Raw genomic sequence first — 22,024 nt, forward strand, 5'->3', positions numbered from 1 at the left:
AAGACTCTGAAATCATGGACTTTTGAGCTTTATTACGGAACATTTTAAAGTTCGCAAACATAAACAGAATTACACCCCGCGCTGGAGGCAAAATTATCAGTGGAAACATGACGCGATTCGACCCGAAAAACTGGGATTAACCTCAGAACGTCACAGAATATGACAAATCCAGGGTGTTTTGGGGGGACGTTTGAGTGACGTCACCTGCTGTAGACACGTGACGATATTTATGACAGCATTTTACTACAGAATTTTTCCGCATTTATTTAATTCAACAGGAAATGATCAATGGACGAATTCTCACTTAAACGTTGAGCTAACAATTGTTTTCTGCTTGTTTTTCTTTTTCTAAAAACTTTACGACAAATTATACTTTTTGTGATGAATAATTTTATGTCGATCCTGAGAATCTGGACATGATCTTCTGTCCAGTCTGTGGGGTGGTTGTCTTCTTCTGTCCAGTCTGTGGGATGGTTGTCTTCTTCTGTCCAGTCTGTGGGGTGGTTGTCTTCTTCTGTCCAGTCTGTGGGGTGGTTGTCTTCTTCTGTCCAGTCTGTGGGGTAGTTGTCTTCTTCTGTCCAGTCTGTGGGATGGTTGTCTTCTTCTGTCCAGTCTGTGGGGTAGTTGTCTTCTTCTGTCCAGTCTGTGGGATGGTTGTCTTCTTCTGTCCAGTCTGTGGGGTAGTTGTCTTCTTCTGTCCAGTCTGTGGGGTGGTTGTCTTCTTCTGTCCAGTCTGTGGGATGGTTGTCTTCTTCTGTCCAGTCTGTGGGGTAGTTGTTTTCTTCTGTCCAGTCTGTGGGGTGGTGGTCTTCTTCTGTCCAGTCTGTTGGGTAGTTGTCTTCTTCTGTCCAGTCTGTGGGATGGTTGTCTTCTTCTGTCCAGTCTGTGGGGTGGTGGTCTTCTTCTGTCCAGTCTGTTGGGTAGTTGTTTTCTTCTGTCCAGTCTGTGGGATAGTGGTCTTCTTCTGTCCAGTCTGTGGGGTAGTTGTCTTCTTCTGTCCAGTCTGTGGGGTAGTTGTCTTCTTCTGTCCAGTCTGTGGGATGGTTGTCTTCTTCTGTCCAGTCTGTGGGGTAGTTGTCTTCTTCTGTCCAGTCTGTGGGATAGTTGTCTTCTTCTGTCCAGTCTGTGGGGTGGTTGTCTTCTTCTTTCCAGTCTGTGGGGTGGTTGTCTTCTTCTGTCCAGTCTGTGGGGTAGTTGTCTTCTTCTGTCCAGTCTGTGGGGTAGTTGTCTTCTTCTGTCCAGTCTGTGGGATAGTTGTTTTCTTCTGTCCAGTCTGTGGGGTGGTTGTCTTCTTCTGTCCAGTCTGTGGGGTGGTTGTCTTCTTCTGTCCAGTCTGTGGGGTGGTTGTCTTCTTCTGTCCAGTCTGTGGGATGGTGGTCTTCTTCTGTCCAGTCTGTGGGATAGTTGTCTTCTTCTGTCCAGTCTGTGGGGTAGTTGTCTTCTTCTGTCCAGTCTGTGGGATAGTTGTTTTCTTCTGTCCAGTCTGTGGGATGGTTGTCTTCTTCTGTCCAGTCTGTGGGATGGTTGTCTTCTTCTGTCCAGTCTGTGGGATGGTTGTCTTCTTCTGTCCAGTCTGTGGGATGGTTGTCTTCTTCTGTCCAGTCTGTGGGATGGTTGTCTTCTTCTGTCCAGTCTGTGGGGTGATGGTCTTCTTCTGTCCAGTCTGTGGGGTGGGGGTCTTCTTCTGTCCAGTCTGTGGGATGGTGGTCTTCTTCTGTCCAGTCTGTGGGGTGGTGGTCTTCTTCTGTCCAGTCTGTGGGGTGGTGGTCTTTGCGTCCCTGAGTGAGTGTGTCTTGTTGTAGGACGCGTGATCCTGAGTGTGTCTTGTTGTAGGACGCGTGATCCTGAGTGTGTCTTGTTGTAGGACGCGTGATCCTGAGTGTGTCTTGTTGTAGGACGCGTGATCCTGAGTGTGTCTTGTTGTAGGACGCGTGATCCCGAGTGTGTCTTGTTGTAGGACGCGTGATCCCGAGTGTGTCTTGTTGTAGGACGCGTGATCCTGAGTGTGTCTTGTTGTAGGACGCGTGATCCTGAGTGTGTCTTGTTGTAGGACGCGTGATCCTGAGTGTGTCTTGTTGTAGGACGCGTGATCCTGAGTGTGTCTTGTTGTAGGACACGTGATCCTGAGTGTGTCTTGTTGTAGGACACGTGATCCTGAGTGTGTCTTGTTGTAGGACACGTGGTGATCCTGAGTGTGTCTTGTTGTAGGACGCGTGATCCTGAGTGTGTCTTGTTGTAGGACGCGTGATCCTGAGTGTGTCTTGTTGTAGGACGCGTGATCCTGAGTGTGTCTTGTTGTAGGACGCGTGATCCTGAGTGTGTCTTGTTGTAGGACGCGTGATCCTGAGTGTGTCTTGTTGTAGGACACGTGATCCTGAGTGTGTCTTGTTGTAGGACGCGTGATGGACCCTCTGAGCCACAGCGCGTACCTTCTGCAGCAGCTTCAGGAGCAGAGGATCCAGGGCCTCCTCTGCGACTGCACGCTCGTGGTCAAAGGCGTCTGCTTCAAAGCTCACAAGAACGTCCTGGCCGCGTTCAGCTCCTACTTCAGGTCTGACCGGCGCCAACGAGAGGCTTGTGCTCCTCCTCTTTATGTCGGATGTATTCTGTTTAATAGACTCAATACTGACCTGACCTGCTCCTCTAACCTGCTCCTCTTTCCCACTGACCTGCTCCTCTGCTCCTCTGCCCTTCTCCTCTGACCTGCTCCTCTGACCTTCTCCTCTGACCTGCTCCTCTGACCTGCTCCTCTGACCCACTGACCTGCTCCTCTGCTCCTTTGACCTTCTCCTCTGACCTGCTCCTCTGACCTTCTCCTCTGCTCCTCTGACCTGCTCCTCTGCTCCTCTGACCTGCTCCTCTGCTCCTCTGACCTGCTCCTCTGCTCCTCTGACCTGCTCCTCTGACCTTCTCCTCTGACCTGCTCCTCTGCTCCTCCGACCTTCTCCTCTGCTCCTCTGCTCCTCTGACCTGCTCCTCTGCTCCTCTGACCTGCTCCTCTGACCTGCTTCTCTAACCTGCTCCTCTGACCCTCTTCTCCTCTGACCCTCTCCTCAGACCTGCTCCTCTGCTCCTCTGAACTGCTCCTCTGACCTGCTCCTCTGCTCCTCTAACCTGCTCCTCTGCTCCTCTTCTCCTCTGACCTGCTCCTCTTCCTCCTCGTCTCCAGATCTCTGTTCCAGAACGCTCCGAGCCCCAAGAGCGACGTCTTCCCTCTGGTCATTCAGGACGTGAGTGGCATTGGGCAGCTGCTGGACTACATGTACACGTCTCGCCTGGACATCACGGCGGAGAACGTGCACTCGCTGCTGGACATGGCCGTGTCCCTGCAGGTCTCAAACCTCCAGAACATGTGCCAGTCCTTCCTCAAGCCGTGCCCGCCTCCCGCGCATCACCTGGAGCACGACTGTCTCCTCGGCAACGACGTGGACATGACGGAACCGAGCAAAAGCGTGGGACCGGAGCAGAGCAGGCCGGAGAAGCAGATGCTGCACGGATACAAGCTGAGGAACTTCTACAGCAGGCAGTACTTCAAACAGCTCCAGGTCGGCTACTTTCCTCTTTCAAGCCCCAAAAACACATGTTTGGACTTTTATTTGCTAATGTCCCGCACAGGGCTCCGTACCAAACCTGTTTTCATGGTCAAAATGTCCCAGAGTTCAAAGTTCAACGTCTGATGAAACAAACTGTCTTTTGCAGGACACAGCGAGTGAAGCAGAAGCGACTCACCCGAACCCGACTCACCCGAACCCGACTCACCCGAACCCGACTCACCCAACTCACCCGAACCCGACTCACCCGAACCCGACTCACCCGACTCACCCAACTCACCCGACTCACCCAACTCACCCGAACCCGACTCACCCGAACCCAACTCACCCGAACCTGACTCACCCGAACCCGACTCACCCGAACCCGACTCACCCGAACCCGACTCACCCGAACCCGACTCACCCGAACCCAACTCACCCGACTCACCCAACTCACCCAACTCACCCAACTCACCCGAACCCGACTCACCCGAACCCGACTCACCCAACTCACCCGAACCCGACTCACCCGAACCCGACTGACCCGAACCCGACTCACCCGAGCCCGACTCACTCGAACCCGACTCACCCGAACCCGACTCACTCGAACCCGACTCACCCGAACCCGACTCACCCGAACCCGACTCACTCGAACCCGACTCACCTGAACCCGACTCACCTGAACCCGACTCACCCGAACCCGACTCACCCGACTCACCCAACTCACCCGACTCACCCAACTCACCCGAACCCGACTCACCCGAACCCAACTCACCCGAACCTGACTCACCCGAACCTGACTCACCCGAACCCGACTCACCCGAACCCGACTCACCCGAACCCAACTCACCCGACTCACCCAACTCACCCGACTCACCCAACTCACCCGAACCCGACTCACCCGAACCCGACTCACCCGAACCCGACTCACCCAACTCACCCGAACCCGACTCACCCGAACCCGACTGACCCGAACCCGACTCACCCGAACCCGACTCACTCGAACCCGACTCACCCGAACCCGACTCACTCGAACCCGACTCACCCGAACCCGACTCACCCGAACCCGACTCACTCGAACCCGACTCACCTGAACCCGACTCACCTGAACCCGACTCACCTGAACCCGACTCACCTGAACCCGACTCACCTGAACCCGACTCACCTGAACCCGACTCACCCACAGCCTCTTCCCTCTCTTCCTCACCCGTCTGGGCCTGAGTCACTGTTTTTTAGACAGATTAACACCACAATCGAGCCAATGTCCAACCAAACGTCCACAGATCCAGTATCGTCTGTCTCTCACACCCTACCTCCTGTCCCCCACACTCTCCCTCCTGTCCCCCACACTCTCCCTCCTGTCTCCCACACCCTACCTCCTGTCCCCCACACTCTCCCTCCTGTCCCCCACACTCTCCCTCCTGTCTCCCACACTCTCCCTCCCGTCTCCCACACCCTACCTCCTGTCCCCCACACTCACCCTCCTGTCTCCCACACTCCTGCGTCTCACCCTCCCCCGGCCCTCCTCACCCCCTCAGACGTCCTCACGTCTTCTCTCGACCTGAGCGGAGCCGTGCGTCCGAAGAAGACGGTGTATCTAAAAAAGTATAACTATCTACGCTCGCAGAAGGCGCTGGAGGAGATGAGCGCGGAGGCGGCTGCTGTCGTCTGTCCTACACTCACACAGGTACGGGGGAGACGAGGGGGACGGAGGGGGGCAAGAGGACGAGGGGGGCAAGAGGACGAGGGGGGCGAGAGGGACGAGGGGGGCAGCTGCTGTCGTCTGTCCTACACTCACACAGGTACGGGGGAGACGAGGGGGACGGAGGGGGGCAAGAGGACGAGGGGGGCGAGAGGGACGAGGGGGGCAGCTGCTGTCGTCTGTCCTACACTCACACAGGTACGGGGGAGACAAGAGCAAAAAATATAAAAAACTTCTTTTAAATTTCCCACTGGCCCCGGTCTCCTCGACCAGGGTCTTGGCTCTTCTGTTAATGACAGATTGCATTTCCACCGCAGGGGCCCGGCTCGCAGGGCCCCGGCTCGCAGGGGCCCGGCTCACGTTTGAACCTCTCTTTATGTCATGCTTTGACTTTGGATCATGTCAGACGCTTTATGACCTGGAAATATCAGATTGTGGCCCTTGACAAAGCGAGTGCCGCGCGGCCATAAGATAAGATAAGATATTCCTTTATTGTCCACACATGGGGAAATTTCATTGTTGCAACGCAGTAGATACAGAGGAAAAGGTCAGATCACTTATAGGAAGTTTAAAAAACACTTAATAGAAGAACTCTTATAAACAAAAACTCTTATAAACGGCCATAAACTAATGCGCTTTGCTAGCTTCGTGTTGCTAACGCGCTTTGCTAGCTTTGTGTTGCTAACGCGCTTTGCTAACTTTGTGTTGCTAACGCGCTTTGCTAGCTTTGTGTTGCTAACGCGCTTTGCTAGCTTCGTGTTGCTAACGCGCTTTGCTAGCTTCATGTTGCTAACGCGTTTTGCTAGCTTTGTGTTGCTAACGCGCTTTGCTAGCTTCGTGTTTCTAACGCGTTTTGCTAGCTTTGTGTTGCTAACGCGCTTTGCTAGCTTCGTGTTGCTAACGCGCTTTGCTAGCTTCGTGTTGCTAGCTTCGTGTTGCTAACGCGTTTTGCTAGCTTCGTGTTGCTAAATCGCTTTGCTAGTTTTGTGTTGCTAACGCGCTTTGCTAGCTTCGTGTTGCTAAGCACGTGGGCTCGATATATCTGGGTCTGTCTCATTTGACAGGAGCCCAATGTGGAGCAGCCTGTAGCGCCCCCTCCTGCTGACACTGAGGAACACCAGGAGGCAGTGACAGAACCGCAGTCGCCCGGGAATCGAACCCTCAACCCTGAGCCCTCAGAGGAACCACATCCTGCTGCACCGCCCCCTTCAGGCCCCAGACAGTACTGCTGCTCCAACTGCGGGAAGATGTTCAAGCATCCGAGCAACCTGGAGCTGCACAAGCGCTCGCACACCGGTAAAATACTGCTATTACTACTACTACTACAGCTACTACTGCTACTACAACTGCTACTGCTGCTACTGCTGCTACTACTACTACTGCTACTACAACTGCTACTACTGCTACTGCTGCTACTACTACTCCTACTACTACTACTACTGCTACTACAACTACTACTGCTACTACAACTGCTACTACTACTACTGCTACTACTGCTACTGCTGCTACTACTACTACTGCTACTGCTACTACTACTACTGCTATTACTGCTACTACAACTGCTGCTACTACTCCTACACATTCATCTGAAGTCTTTGTTTTCCAGGTGAGAAGCCCTTTCAGTGCAGCGTTTGTGGGAGACACTTCTCACAGGTCAGTCCAGACTCCGCCTCCTTTATGCACGGTCAGAAGGGGGGGAGGGGCACGAGGTGGAACTCTGCAAAGGTCTTTTATGTCCAAGGCAAATGTAAACTTTGGCGCTAAGATGAGTCTAATCTACATCGCAATGATCAAATCACAAGGACAGCAATCTTTTAAGTGCCGTAAATTCCTTCACAAACAACAAAATATCCTCTCATTCTGCATAAAAATTGCAGTTTAGATCCGAGCAAACATCTGAAACACGTTCATGAGCCTGTTAACTGCGTTTAAATGACCCCCACTCACCACTGTGGCCCCTCTGACCACCACTCGCCGCTGTGGCCCCTCTGACCACCACTCGCCACTGTGGCCCCTCTGACCACCACTCACCACTGTGGCCCCTCTGACCCCCACTCGCCGCTGTGGCCCCTCTGACCACCACTCGCCGCTGTGGCCCCTCTGACCCCCACTCACCGCTGTGGCCCCTCTGACCCCCACTCACCGCTGTGGCCCCTCTGACCCCCACTCACCGCTGTGGCCCCTCTGACCCCCACTCACCGCTGTGGCCCCTCTGACCACCACTCGCCGCTGTGGCCCCTCTGACCCCCACTCACCACTGTGGCCCCTCTGACCCCCACTCACCGCTGTGGCCCCTCTGACCCCCACTCACCGCTGTGGCCCCTCTGACCACCACTCACCACTGTGGCCCCTCTGACCACCACTCGCCGCTGTGGCCCCTCTGACCACCACTCACCACTGTGGCCCCTCTGACCACCACTCACCACTGTGGCCCCTCTGACCCCCACTCGCCGCTGTGGCCCCTCTGACCACCACTCGCCGCTGTGGCCCCTCTGACCCCCACTCACCACTGTGGCCCCTCTGACCCCCACTCACCGCTGTGGCCCCTCTGACCCCCACTCACCGCTGTGGCCCCTCTGACCCCCACTCACCGCTGTGGCCCCTCTGACCACCACTCGCCGCTGTGGCCCCTCTGACCCCCACTCACCACTGTGGCCCCTCTGACCCCCACTCACCGCTGTGGCCCCTCTGACCCCCACTCACCGCTGTGGCCCCTCTGACCACCACTCGCCGCTGTGGCCCCTCTGACCCCCACTCACCACTGTGGCCCCTCTGACCCCCACTCACCGCTGTGGCCCCTCTGACCACCACTCGCCGCTGTGGCCCCTCTGACCACCACTCGCCGCTGTGGCCCCTCTGACCACCACTCGCCGCTGTGGCCCCTCTGACCCCCACTCACCGCTGTGGCCCCTCTGACCCCCACTCACCGCTGTGGCCCCCCTGCGGTCTCGCTGCGGCCCCCCTGTGGCCCCCTTGCAGGCCCCCTGTGGCCCCTCCTGCGGCCCCTGGTGTCTCCCGTCCCTAACGAGGCAGGTGTTTAATGAGCTTCTTTGTGCGCAGGCGGGGAACCTGCAGACTCACCTGCGCAGACACTCTGGAGAGAAGCCCTACATGTGTGAGCTCTGTGGAAAAGGGTAAACTCTAGTTTAGACTCTACAAACATGTTCTGAAACGCGTGTGAAACCACAATCATTTAATAATAATACAAATTATTATATATATTATATATATATATATATATATACATGTGTATATATATATATATATATATATATATATATATATATATATATATATATATATATATATATATATATATATATATATATATATATATATATATATATATATATATATATATATATATGTATATATATATATATATATATATATATATATATATATGTATATATATATATATATATATATGTATATATATATATATATATATATATATATATATATATATATATATATATATATATATATATATATATATATATATATATATATATATATATATATATATATGTATATATATATATATATATATATATATATATATATATGTATATATATATATATATATATACATGTGTATATATATATATATATACATGTATATTAATATAAAATCCTATCCTATATCACAATACTTTTTGCTTTTTTTTCTCTCCTCCCTCCTCCCTCACCCTCTCCTCCCCCTCCTCCCCCCCTCCTCCCTCCCCTCTCCTCCCCCTCTCCTCCCTCCTCCCTCACCCTCTCCTCACCCTCTCCTCCCCCTCTCCTCCCCCTCCTCCCTCTCCTCCCCTCTCCTCCCCCTCTCCTCCCTCCTCCCTCACCCTCTCCTCACCCTCTCCTCACCCTCTCCTCCCCCTCTCCTCTCCCTCTCCTCCCTCCTCCCTCCTCCCCTCTCCTCCCTCCTTCCCCTCCTCCCTCTCCCTCTCCTCCCCCTCTCCTCCCTCCTCCCCCCTCCTCCCTCTCCCTCTCCTCACCCTCTCCTTCCCCTCCTCCCTCTCCCTCTCCTCTCCCCCTCCTCCCCCCCTCCTCCCTCCCCTCTCCTCCCCCTCTCCTCCCTCCTCCCTCACCCTCTCCTCACCCTCTGCTCCCTCCTCCCTCACCCTCTCCTCCCCCTCTCCTCCCCCTCCTCCCTCTCCTCCCCTCTCCTCACCCTCTCCTCCCCTCTCCCTCTCCTCCCTCCTCCCTCCTCCCCTCTCCTCCCTCCTCCCCTCTCCTCCCTCCTTCCCCTCCTCCCTCTCCCTCTCCTCTCCCTCTCCTCACCCTCTCCTCCCCCTCCTCCCTCTCCTCACCCTCTCCTTCCCCTCCTCCCTCTCCTCACCCTCTCCTCCCTCCTCCCTCCCCCTCTCCTCCCTCCTCCCTCAGTTTCACAGCGTCCGGCGATGTCCAGAGACACAGAGTTGTTCACAGTGGAGAAAAGCCTCATCTGTGTGACATCTGCGGCCGAGGTACAAACTTGTTCTACTATTACTACAACTAATCTTTAGACACCCTTTAGACACTTAAGACACTTTAGACCCTTTAGACACTTTAGACCCTTTAGACACTTTAGACCCTTTAGACCCTTTAGACACTTTAGACCCTTTAGACACTTTAGACCCTTTAGACACTTTAGACCCTTTAGACCCTTTAGACACTTAAGACACTTTAGACCCTTTAGACACTTTAGACCCTTTAGACCCTTTAGACACTTTAGACCCTTTAGACACTTTAGACTCTTTAGACACTTAAGACACTTTAGACACTTTAGACCCTTTAGACCCTTTAGACACTTTAGACCCTTTAGACACTTTAGACCCTTTAGACCCTTTAGACACTTTAGACACTTTAGACCCTTTAGACCCTTTAGACACTTTAGACCCTTTAGACACTTTAGACCCTTTAGACACTTTAGACCCTTTAGACACTTTAGAGCCTTTAGACACTTTAGACCCTTTAGACACTTTAGACCCTTTAAACACTTTAGACCCTTTAGACACTTTAGACTAAAGCCCTTTAGACACTTTAGACCCTTTAGACCCTTTAGACACTTTAGACCCTTTAGACACTTTAGACCCTTTAGACCCTTTAGACACTTTAGACTAAAGCCCTTTAGACACTTTAGACCCTTTAGACACTTTAGACCCTTTAGACATTTTAGACCCTTTAGACACTTTAGACCCTTTAGACACTTTAGACCCTTTAGACACTTTAGACCCTTTAGACACTTTAGAGCCTTTAGACCCTTTAGACACTTAAGACCCTTTAGACACTTTAGACCCTTTAGACACTTTAGACTAAAGCCCTTTAGACACTTTAGACCCTTTAGACACTTTAGAGCCTTTAGACACTTTAGACCCTTTAGACACTTTAGACCCTTTAAACACTTTAGACCCTTTAGACACTTTAGACTAAAGCCCTTTAGACCCTTTAGACACTTTAGACCCTTTAGACACTTTAGACCCTTTAGACCCTTTAGACACTTTAGACTAAAGCCCTTTAGACACTTTAGACCCTTTAGACACTTTAGACCCTTTAGACATTTTAGACCCTTTAGACACTTTAGACCCTTTAGACACTTTAGACCCTTTAGACACTTTAGACCCTTTAGACACTTTAGAGCCTTTAGACCCTTTAGACACTTAAGACCCTTTAGACACTTTAGACCCTTTAGACACTTTAGACTAAAGCCCTTTAGACACTTTAGACCCTTTAGACACTTTAGACCCTTTAGACACTTTAGAGCCTTTAGACCCTTTAGACCCTTTAGACACTTTAGACCCTTTAGACACTTTAGACCCTTTAGACCCCTTAGACTCCTTAGACCCTTTAGACTCCTTAGACACTTTAGACTCCTTAGACTCTTTAGACTCCTTAGACCCTTTAGACTCCTTAGACCCTTTAGACACTTTAGACCCTTTAGACACTTTAGACCCTTTAGACACTTTAGAGCCTTTAGACCCTTTAGACACTTTAGACACTTTAGACCCTTTAGACACGTTAGACCCTTTAGACCCCTTAGACTCCTTAGACCCTTTAGACTCCTTAGACACTTTAGACTCCTTAGACTCTTTAGACTCCTTAGACCCTTTAGACTCCTTAGACCCTTTAGACACTTTAGACCCTTTAGACCCCTTAGACTCCTTAGACCCTTTAGACTCCTTAGACACTTTAGACTCCTTAGACCCTTTAGACTCCTTAGACCCTTTAGACACTTTAGACCCTTTAGACACTTTAGACCCTTTAGACACTTTAGACACTTTAGACCCTTTAGACACTTTAGACACTTTAGACCCTTTAGACACTTTAGACCCTTTAGACCCCTTAGACTCCTTAGACCCTTTAGACTCCTTAGACACTTTAGACTCCTTAGACTCCTTAGACCCTTTAGACTCCTTAGACCCTTTAGACACTTTAGACCCTTTAGACACTTTAGACTAAAGCCCTTTAGACACTTTAGACCCTTTAGACACTTTAGACCCTTTAGACACTTTAGACCCTTTAGACCCTTTAGACACTTTAGACTAAAGCCCTTTAGACAATTTAGACCCTTTAGACACTTTAGACCCTTTAGACACTTTAGACCCTTTAGACCCTTTAGACCCTTTAGACCCTTTAGACACTTTAGACCCTTTAGACACTTTAGAGCCTTTAGACCCTTTAGACCCTTTAGACACTTAAGACACTTAAGACACTTAAGACACTTAAGACACTTTAGACCCTTTTGACACTTTAGACCCTTTAGACACTTTAGACTAAAGCCCTTTAGACACTTTAGACACTTTAGACACTTTAGACCCTTTAGACACTTTAGACCCTTTAGACACTTTAGACTAAAGCCCTTTAGACAATTTAGACACTTTAGACCCTTTAGACACTTTAGACCCTTTAGACCCTTTAGACCCTTTAGACACTTTAGAGCCTTTAGACCCTTTAGACCCTTTAGACACTTAAGACACTTTAGACCCTTTAGACACTTTAGACCCTTTAGACACTTTAGACTAAAGCTCTTTAGACACTTTAGACCCTTTAGACACTTTAGACCCTTTAGACACTTTAGACACTTTAGACCCTTTAGACACTTTAGACCCTTTAGACCCCTTAGACTCCTTAGACCCTTTAGACTCCTTAGACCCTTTAGACTCCTTAGACACTTTAGACTCCTTAGACTCTTTAGACTCCTTAGACCCTTTAGACTCCTTAGACCCTTTAGACACTTTAGACCCTTTAGACCCCTTAGACTCCTTAGACCCTTTAGACTCCTTAGACACTTTAGACTCCTTAGACCCTTTAGACTCCTTAGACCCTTTAGACACTTTAGACCCTTTAGACACTTTAGACCCTTTAGACACTTTAGACACTTTAGACCCTTTAGACACTTTAGACACTTTAGACCCTTTAGACACTTTAGACCCTTTAGACCCCTTAGACTCCTTAGACCCTTTAGACTCCTTAGACACTTTAGACTCCTTAGACTCTTTAGACTCCTTAGACCCTTTAGACTCCTTAGACCCTTTAGACACTTTAGACCCTTTAGACACTTTAGACTAAAGCCCTTTAGACACTTTAGACACTTTAGACCCTTTAGACCCTTTAGACACTTTAGACCCTTTAGACACTTTAGACCCTTTAGACACTTTAGACTAAAGCCCTTTAGACAATTTAGACCCTTTAGACACTTTAGACCCTTTAGACACTTTAGACCCTTTAGACCCTTTAGACCCTTTAGACACTTTAGACACTTTAGACCCTTTAGACACTTTAGAGCCTTTAGACCCTTTAGACACTTAAGACACTTTAGACCCTTTTGACACTTTAGACCCTTTAGACACTTTAGACTAAAGCCCTTTAGACACTTTAGACCCTTTAGACACTTTAGAGCCTTTAGACACTTAAGACACTTTAGACCCTTTAGACACTTTAGACACTTTAGACTAAAGCCCTTTAGACACTTTAGACCCTTTAGACACTTTAGACCCCTTAGACTCCTTAGACCCTTTAGACTCCTTAGACACTTTAGACTCCTTAGACTCCTTAGACTCTTTAGACTCCTTAGACCCTTTAGACTCCTTAGACACTTTAGACCCTTTAGACCCTTTAGACCCCTTAGACTCCTTAGACCCTTTAGACTCCTTAGACACTTTAGACTCCTTAGACCCTTTAGACACTTTAGACACTTTAGACTCCTTAGACTCCTTAGACACTTTAGACTCCTTAGACACTTTAGACACTTTAGACTCCTTAGACCCTTTAGACACTTTAGACACTTTAGACTCCTTAGACTCCTTAGACACTTTAGACTCCTTAGACCCTTTAGACACTTTAGACTAAAGCCCTTTAGACAATTTAGACCCTTTAGACACTTTAGACCCTTTAGACACTTTAGACCCTTTAGACCCTTTAGACTCTTTAGACACTTTAGACACTTTAGACCCTTTAGACACTTTAGAGCCTTTAGACCCTTTAGACACTTAAGACACTTTAGACCCTTTTGACACTTTAGACCCTTTAGACACTTTAGACTAAAGCCCTTTAGACACTTTAGACCCTTTAGACACTTTAGAGCCTTTAGACACTTAAGACACTTTAGACCCTTTAGACACTTTAGACACTTTAGACTAAAGCCCTTTAGACACTTTAGACCCTTTAGACACTTTAGACCCCTTAGACTCCTTAGACCCTTCAGACTCCTTAGACACTTTAGACTCCTTAGACTCCTTAGACTCTTTAGACTCCTTAGACCCTTTAGACTCCTTAGACACTTTAGACCCTTTAGACCCTTTAGACCCCTTAGACTCCTTAGACCCTTTAGACTCCTTAGACACTTTAGACACTTTAGACACTTTAGACTCCTTAGACTCCTTAGACACTTTAGACTCCTTAGACACTTTAGACTCCTTAGACCCTTTAGACTCCTTAGACCCTTTAGACTCCTTAGACCCCTTAGACCAGTGGTCCCCAAACTACGGCCCGCTGGGCCTTTCAATCCGGCCCGCCAAGCTTGTCCAAGTTATATTAAAATATATGATTTTTTTTTTAATGTCGGATTCAAACTCACGATACTGTGGCCGTTCATTTTCCCTTTCGCCTGTAATGTCCACATTTCCCCAAGAGATGGCACTGTTCCCTCTAAGCTGTGCACATAAAGATCTATGGCGCGCAGAAAATACAATTCCCCACAAACGGCCCCTGGGGCCAATCAAGCAGGAAGAGCAAGTGTTTGTGTAGATCTTGTGGACAGTAGAAGACTCTTGTGGACAGTAGAAGACTCTTGTGGACAGTAGAAGACTCTTGTGGACAGTAGAAGACTCTTGTGGACAGTAGAAGACTCTTGTGGACAGTAGAAGCTCTGTCCAGGGGACACGTCGTGTCCTCTACATTTTTAGTTTCAAAACGCTGTGTGTTTTACTACAATCAGAATCATATTTACTGAGAAATTAGCCTTATTAGTCCCGCAGCGCGGCCCGGGCCCGGGGGCGCAGCGCGGCCCGGGGGCGCAGCGCGGCCCGGGGGGGCGCAGCGCGGCCCGGGGGCGCAGCGCGGCCCGGGGGGGCGCAGCGCGGCCCGGGGGCGCAGCGCGGCCCGGGGGCGCGTTCAATAGACACTGGTGTGTCACTATTGTGTAAATGAGACTTTCTTGTCCAGACCTGACTCACGAGTCAAAGACACATGTGCATCATTATCTGGAGCATATTTAGTCTGTGTAAATATCTCATGTCACAGTAAAACTCACTCCATGAGAACGAGCTCAGGAGCAGATGATCCTGATGTGAAGACACAGGTCAATCAGCCACACAGAGTCTTCAAGGACAGAGGGGACACTAGAGACAGCTGTGATTTGTTCTAAAGCGGGTCAAAAGCAGGACTAAAGCAGGACTAAAGCAGGTCTAAAGCAGGACTAAAGCAGGACTAAAGCAGGACTAAAGCAGGACTAAAGCAGGTCTAAAGCAGGACTAAAGCAGGACTAAAGCTGGTCTAAAGCTGGTCTAAAGCAGGACTAAGGCAGGTCTAAAGCAGGACTAAAGCAGGTCTAAAGCAGGTCTAAAGCTGGTCTAAAGCAGGACTAAAGCAGGACTAAAGCAGGACTAAAGCAGGTCTAAAGCAGGACTAAAGCTGGTCTAATGCAGGTCTAAAGCAGGACTAAAGCAGGTCTAAAGCAGGACTAAAGCAGGACTAAAGCAGGACTAAAGCAGGTCTAAAGCAGGACTAAAGCAGGACTAAAGCAGGACAAAAGCAGGTCTAAAGCAGGTCTAAAGCAGGTCTAAAGCAGGACTAAAGCAGGTCTAAAGCAGGTCTAAAGCTGGTCTAAAGCAGGTCTAAAGCTGGACTAAAGCAGGACTAAAGCAGGTCTAAAGCAGGTCTAAAGCAGGACTAGAGCAGGACTAAAGCAGGACTAAAGCAGGTCTAAAGCTGGTCTAAAGCTGGTCTAAAGCAGGACTAAAGCAGGACTAAAGCAGGTCTAAAGCAGGACTAAAGCAGGACTAAAGCAGGACTAAAGCAGGTCTAAAGCTGGTCTAAAGCAGGACTAAAGCAGGTCTAAAGCAGGACTAAAGCAGGACTAAAGCAGGTCTAAAGCAGGACTAAAGCTGGTCTAAAGCAGGACTAAAGCAGGACTAAAGCAGGTCTAAAGCAGGTCTAAAGCAGGTCTAAAGCTGGTCTAAAGCAGGACTAAAGCAGGTCTAAAGCTGGTCTAAAGCAGGTCTAAAGCAGGTCTAAAGCAGGTCTAAAGCAGGTCTAAAGCAGGTCTAAAGCTGGACTAAAGCAGGACTAAAGCAGGTCTAAAGCAGGTCTAAAGCAGGACTAGAGCAGGACTAAAGCAGGACTAAAGCAGGTCTAAAGCTGGTCTAAAGCTGGTCTAAAGCAGGACTAAAGCAGGACTAAAGCAGGTCTAAAGCAGGACTAAAGCAGGACTAAAGCAGGACTAAAGCAGGTCTAAAGCAGGACTAAAGCAGGACTAAAGCAGGTCTAAAGCAGGTCTAAAGCAGGTCTAAAGCTGGTCTAAAGCTGGTCTAAAGCAGGACTAAAGCAGGACTAAAGCAGGTCTAAAGCAGGTCTAAAGCAGGTCTAAAGCTGGTCTAAAGCAGGACTAAAGCAGGTCTAAAGCTGGTCTAAAGCAGGTCTAAAGCAGGTCTAAAGCAGGTCTAAAGCAGGTCTAAAGCAGGTCTAAAGCTGGTCTAAAGCAGGTCTAAAGCTGGACTAAAGCAGGACTAAAGCAGGTCTAAAGCAGGTCTAAAGCAGGACTAGAGCAGGACTAAAGCAGGACTAAAGCAGGTCTAAAGCTGGTCTAAAGCTGGTCTAAAGCAGGACTAAAGCAGGACTAAAGCAGGTCTAAAGCAGGACTAAAGCAGGACTAAAGCAGGACTAAAGCAGGTCTAAAGCAGGACTAAAGCAGGACTAAAGCAGGTCTAAAGCAGGTCTAAAGCAGGTCTAAAGCTGGTCTAAAGCTGGTCTAAAGCAGGACTAAAGCAGGACTAAAGCAGGTCTAAAGCAGGTCTAAAGCAGGTCTAAAGCTGGTCTAAAGCAGGTCTAAAGCTGGTCTAAAGCTGGTCTAAAGCAGGACTAAAGCAGGACTAAAGCAGGTCTAAAGCAGGACTAAAGCAGGTCTAAAGCAGGTCTAAAGCAGGACTAAAGCAGGTCTAAAGCAGGACTAAAGCAGGTCTAAAGCTGGTCTAAAGCTGGTCTAAAGCAGGACTAAAGCAGGACTAAAGCAGGTCTAAAGCAGGTCTAAAGCTGGTCTAAAGCTGGTCTAAAGCAGGACTAAAGCAGGACTAAAGCAGGTCTAAAGCAGGTCTAAAGCAGGTCTAAAGCAGGTCTAAAGCTGGTCTAAAGCAGGTCTAAAGCTGGTCTAAAGCTGGTCTAAAGCTGGTCTAAAGCAGGTCTAAAGCTGGTCTAAAGCAGGTCTAAAGCAGGACTAAAGCTGGTCTAAAGCAGGACTAAAGCAGGTCTAAAGCAGGTCTAAAGCAGGTCTAAAGCAGGTCTAAAGCAGGTCTCTAAAGCAGGTCTAAAGCAGGACTAAAGCAGGACTAAAGCAGGTCTAAAGCTGGTCTAAAGCTGGTCTAAAGCAGGACTAAAGCAGGACTAAAGCAGGTCTAAAGCAGGACTAAAGCAGGACTAAAGCAGGACTAAAGCAGGTCTAAAGCAGGACTAAAGCAGGTCTAAAGCTGGTCTAAAGCTGGTCTAAAGCTGGTCTAAAGCAGGACTAAAGCAGGTCTAAAGCAGGTCTAAAGCAGGTCTCTAAAGCAGGTCTAAAGCAGGACTAAAGCAGGACTAAAGCAGGTCTAAAGCTGGTCTAAAGCTGGTCTAAAGCAGGTCTAAAGCAGGACTAAAGCAGGACTAAAGCAGGTCTAAAGCTGGTCTAAAGCTGGTCTAAAGCAGGACTAAAGCAGGACTAAAGCAGGTCTAAAGCAGGACTAAAGCAGGACTAAAGCAGGACTAAAGCAGGTCTAAAGCAGGACTAAAGCAGGACTAAAGCAGGACTAAAGCAGGACTAAAGCTGGTCTAAAGCTGGTCTAAAGCTGGTCTAAAGCAGGACTAAAGCAGGTCTAAAGCAGGTCTAAAGCTGGTCTAAAGCTGGTCTAAAGCTGGTCTAAAGCAGGACTAAAGCAGGACTAAAGCAGGTCTAAAGCAGGTCTAAAGCAGGTCTAAAGCAGGTCTAAAGCAGGACTAAAGCAGGACTAAAGCTGGTCTAAAGCTGGTCTAAAGCAGGACTAAAGCTGGTCTAAAGCAGGACTAAAGCAGGTCTAAAGCAGGTCTAAAGCAGGACTAAAGCTGGTCTAAAGCAGGTCTAAAGCAGGACTAAAGCAGGACTAAAGCAGGTCTAAAGCTGGTCTAAAGCAGGACTAAAGCTGGTCTAAAGCTGGTCTAAAGCAGGTCTAAAGCAGGACTAAAGCAGGACTAAAGCAGGACTAAAGCAGGACTAAAGCAGGTCTAAAGCTGGTCTAAAGCAGGACTAAAGCAGGACTAAAGCAGGTCTAAAGCTGGTCTAAAGCTGGTCTAAAGCAGGACTAAAGCAGGTCTAAAGCTGGTCTAAAGCAGGACTAAAGCAGGACTAAAGCAGGTCTAAAGCAGGTCTAAAGCAGGTCTAAAGCAGGTCTAAAGCAGGTCTAAAGCAGGACTAAAGCAGGTCTAAAGCTGGTCTAAAGCAGGACTAAAGCAGGTCTAAAGCAGGACTAAAGCAGGACTAAAGCTGGTCTAAAGCTGGTCTAAAGCAGGACTAAAGCTGGTCTAAAGCTGGTCTAAAGCAGGTCTAAAGCAGGACTAAAGCAGGACTAAAGCAGGACTAAAGCAGGTCTAAAGCTGGTCTAAAGCAGGACTAAAGCAGGACTAAAGCAGGTCTAAAGCAGGTCTAAAGCAGGTCTAAAGCAGGTCTAAAGCAGGTCTAAAGCAGGACTAAAGCAGGTCTAAAGCTGGTCTAAAGCAGGACTAAAGCAGGTCTAAAGCAGGACTAAAGCAGGACTAAAGCAGGACTAAAGCAGGACTAAAGCAGGTCTAAAGCAGGACTAAAGCAGGACTAAAGCAGGACTAAAGCAGGACTAAAGCAGGACTAAAGCAGGTCTAAAGCAGGACTAAAGCAGGACTAAAGCAGGTCTAAAGCAGGTCTAAAGCAGGTCTAAAGCAGGACTAAAGCAGGTCTAAAGCAGGTCTAAAGCTGGTCTAAAGCAGGTCTAAAGCTGGACTAAAGCAGGACTAAAGCAGGTCTAAAGCAGGTCTAAAGCAGGACTAAAGCAGGACTAAAGCAGGTCTAAAGCTGGTCTAAAGCTGGTCTAAAGCAGGACTAAAGCAGGACTAAAGCAGGTCTAAAGCAGGACTAAAGCAGGACTAAAGCAGGACTAAAGCAGGTCTAAAGCAGGTCTAAAGCTGGTCTAAAGCTGGTCTAAAGCAGGACTAAAGCAGGACTAAAGCAGGTCTAAAGCAGGTCTAAAGCAGGTCTAAAGCTGGTCTAAAGCAGGACTAAAGCAGGTCTAAAGCTGGTCTAAAGCTGGTCTAAAGCAGGACTAAAGCAGGACTAAAGCAGGTCTAAAGCAGGTCTAAAGCTGGTCTAAAGCAGGTCTAAAGCTGGTCTAAAGCTGGTCTAAAGCTGGTCTAAAGCTGGTCTAAAGCAGGACTAAAGCAGGACTAAAGCAGGTCTAAAGCAGGTCTAAAGCAGGTCTAAAGCAGGACTAAAGCAGGTCTAAAGCTGGTCTAAAGCAGGTCTAAAGCTGGTCTAAAGCTGGTCTAAAGCAGGTCTAAAGCTGGTCTAAAGCAGGTCTAAAGCAGGACTAAAGCTGGTCTAAAGCAGGTCTAAAGCTGGTCTAAAGCAGGTCTAAAGCAGGACTAAAGCAGGACTAAAGCAGGTCTAAAGCTGGTCTAAAGCTGGTCTAAAGCAGGACTAAAGCAGGACTAAAGCAGGTCTAAAGCAGGACTAAAGCAGGACTAAAGCAGGACTAAAGCAGGTCTAAAGCAGGTCTAAAGCTGGTCTAAAGCTGGTCTAAAGCTGGTCTAAAGCAGGACTAAAGCAGGACTAAAGCAGGTCTAAAGCAGGTCTAAAGCAGGTCTAAAGCAGGTCTAAAGCAGGACTAAAGCAGGACTAAAGCTGGTCTAAAGCTGGTCTAAAGCAGGTCTAAAGCAGGTCTAAAGCAGGTCTAAAGCTGGTCTAAAGCAGGACTAAAGCTGGTCTAAAGCTGGTCTAAAGCAGGTCTAAAGCAGGACTAAAGCAGGTCTAAAGCAGGTCTAAAGCAGGTCTAAAGCTGGACTAAAGCAGGTCTAAAGCAGGACTAAAGCAGGACTAAAGCAGGACTAAAGCAGGACTAAAGCAGGTCTAAAGCTGGTCTAAAGCAGGACTAAAGCAGGTCTAAAGCAGGTCTAAAGCTGGTCTAAAGCAGGACTAAAGCAGGTCTAAAGCAGGTCTAAAGCTGGTCTAAAGCAGGACTAAAGCAGGTCTAAAGCAGGACTAAAGCAGGTCTAAAGCAGGTCTAAAGCAGGACTAAAGCAGGTCTAAAGCAGGACTAAAGCAGGACTAAAGCAGGACTAAAGCAGGTCTAAAGCAGGTCTAAAGCAGGACTAAAGCAGGACTAAAGCAGGTCTAAAGCAGGTCTAAAGCAGGTCTAAAGCAGGACTAAAGCAGGACTAAAGCAGGTCTAAAGCTGGTCTAAAGCAGGACTAAAGCAGGTCTAAAGCAGGACTAAAGCAGGACTAAAGCAGGACTAAAGCAGGTCTAAAGCTGGTCTAAAGCAGGACTAAAGCAGGTCTAAAGCAGGTCTAAAGCTGGTCTAAAGCAGGACTAAAGCAGGTCTAAAGCAGGACTAAAGCAGGTCTAAAGCAGGACTAAAGCAGGACTAAAGCAGGTCTAAAGCAGGTCTAAAGCAGGTCTAAAGCAGGACTAAAGCAGGACTAAAGCAGGTCTAAAGCTGGTCTAAAGCAGGACTAAAGCAGGTCTAAAGCAGGACTAAAGCAGGACTAAAGCAGGACTAAAGCAGGTCTAAAGCTGGTCTAAAGCAGGACTAAAGCAGGTCTAAAGCAGGTCTAAAGCTGGTCTAAAGCAGGACTAAAGCAGGACTAAAGCAGGTCTAAAGCTGGTCTAAAGCAGGTCTAAAGCTGGTCTAAAGCTGGTCTAAAGCTGGTCTAAAGCTGGTCTAAAGCAGGACTAAAGCAGGTCTAAAGCAGGTCTAAAGCTGGTCTAAAGCAGGTCTAAAGCAGGTCTAAAGCAGGTCTAAAGCTGGACTAAAGCAGGTCTAAAGCAGGTCTAAAGCAGGACTAAAGCAGGTCTAAAGCTGGTCTAAAGCAGGTCTAAAGCTGGACTAAAGCAGGTCTAAAGCAGGACTAAAGCAGGTCTAAAGCTGGTCTAAAGCAGGTCTAAAGCTGGTCTAAAGCAGGTCTAAAGCTGGTCTAAAGCAGGTCTAAAGCAGGTCTAAAGCAGGACTAAAGCAGGTCTAAAGCTGGTCTAAAGCAGGTCTAAAGCAGGTCTAAAGCAGGACTAAAGCAGGTCTAAAGCTGGTCTAAAGCAGGTCTAAAGCTGGTCTAAAGCAGGTCTAAAGCAGGACTAAAGCAGGTCTAAAGCTGGACTAAAGCAGGTCTAAAGCTGGTCTAAAGCAGGTCTAAAGCAGGTCTAAAGCAGGACTAAAGCAGGTCTAAAGCTGGTCTAAAGCAGGTCTAAAGCTGGTCTAAAGCAGGACTAAAGCAGGTCTAAAGCTGGTCTAAAGCAGGTCTAAAGCAGGTCTAAAGCTGGTCTAAAGCAGGTCTAAAGCTGGTCTAAAGCAGGTCTAAAGCAGGACTAAAGCAGGTCTAAAGCTGGACTAAAGCTGGTCTAAAGCGGGTCTAAAGCGGGACTAAAGCGGGACTAAAGCTGGTCTAAAGCAGGTCTAAAGCAGGTCTAAAGCTGGTCTAAAGCAGGTCTAAAGCAGGTCTAAAGCAGGTCTAAAGCAGGTCTAAAGCTGGTCTAAAGCAGGTCTAAAGCTGGACTAAAGCAGGACTAAAGCAGGTCTAAAGCAGGTCTAAAGCAGGACTAAAGCAGGACTAAAGCAGGACTAAAGCAGGTCTAAAGCAGGTCTAAAGCAGGACTAAAACAGGTCTAAAGCAGGACTAAAGCAGGTCTAAAGCAGGTCTAAAGCTGGTCTAAAGCAGGTCTAAAGCTGGACTAAAGCAGGACTAAAGCAGGTCTAAAGCAGGTCTAAAGCAGGACTAGAGCAGGACTAAAGCAGGACTAAAGCAGGTCTAAAGCTGGTCTAAAGCTGGTCTAAAGCAGGACTAAAGCAGGACTAAAGCAGGTCTAAAGCAGGACTAAAGCAGGTCTAAAGCAGGTCTAAAGCTGGTCTAAAGC

At 48.3% G+C, this 22,024-nt stretch overlaps 1 protein-coding gene across 1 annotated transcript in view; it reads left to right on the forward strand.

The window, feature by feature from the left end:
* The first annotated feature begins 2,398 nt into the window (after positions 1–2,398).
* The window catches only part of zbtb49 (zinc finger and BTB domain containing 49), a 30,692-nt gene continuing 11,066 nt past the window's right edge, over positions 2,399–22,024 (forward strand). Inside the window, exons 1-7 of the mRNA XM_072459522.1 lie at positions 2,399–2,551; positions 3,170–3,545; positions 3,700–5,217; positions 6,297–6,528; positions 6,839–6,885; positions 8,293–8,366; positions 9,616–9,698. Of these exons, the coding sequence (XP_072315623.1) occupies positions 2,403–2,551; positions 3,170–3,545; positions 3,700–5,217; positions 6,297–6,528; positions 6,839–6,885; positions 8,293–8,366; positions 9,616–9,698 (2,479 nt within the window). The 5' untranslated portion in view covers positions 2,399–2,402. The remainder of the gene's footprint in view (positions 2,552–3,169; positions 3,546–3,699; positions 5,218–6,296; positions 6,529–6,838; positions 6,886–8,292; positions 8,367–9,615; positions 9,699–22,024) is intronic.

The sequence above is a fragment of the Eucyclogobius newberryi genome, unplaced genomic scaffold (genome assembly GCF_026437365.1).
Source record: "Eucyclogobius newberryi isolate DKJ021-1_F unplaced genomic scaffold, fEucNew1.0.hap1 SCAF_23, whole genome shotgun sequence".
Classification (NCBI taxonomy): domain Eukaryota; kingdom Metazoa; phylum Chordata; class Actinopteri; order Gobiiformes; family Gobiidae; genus Eucyclogobius; species Eucyclogobius newberryi.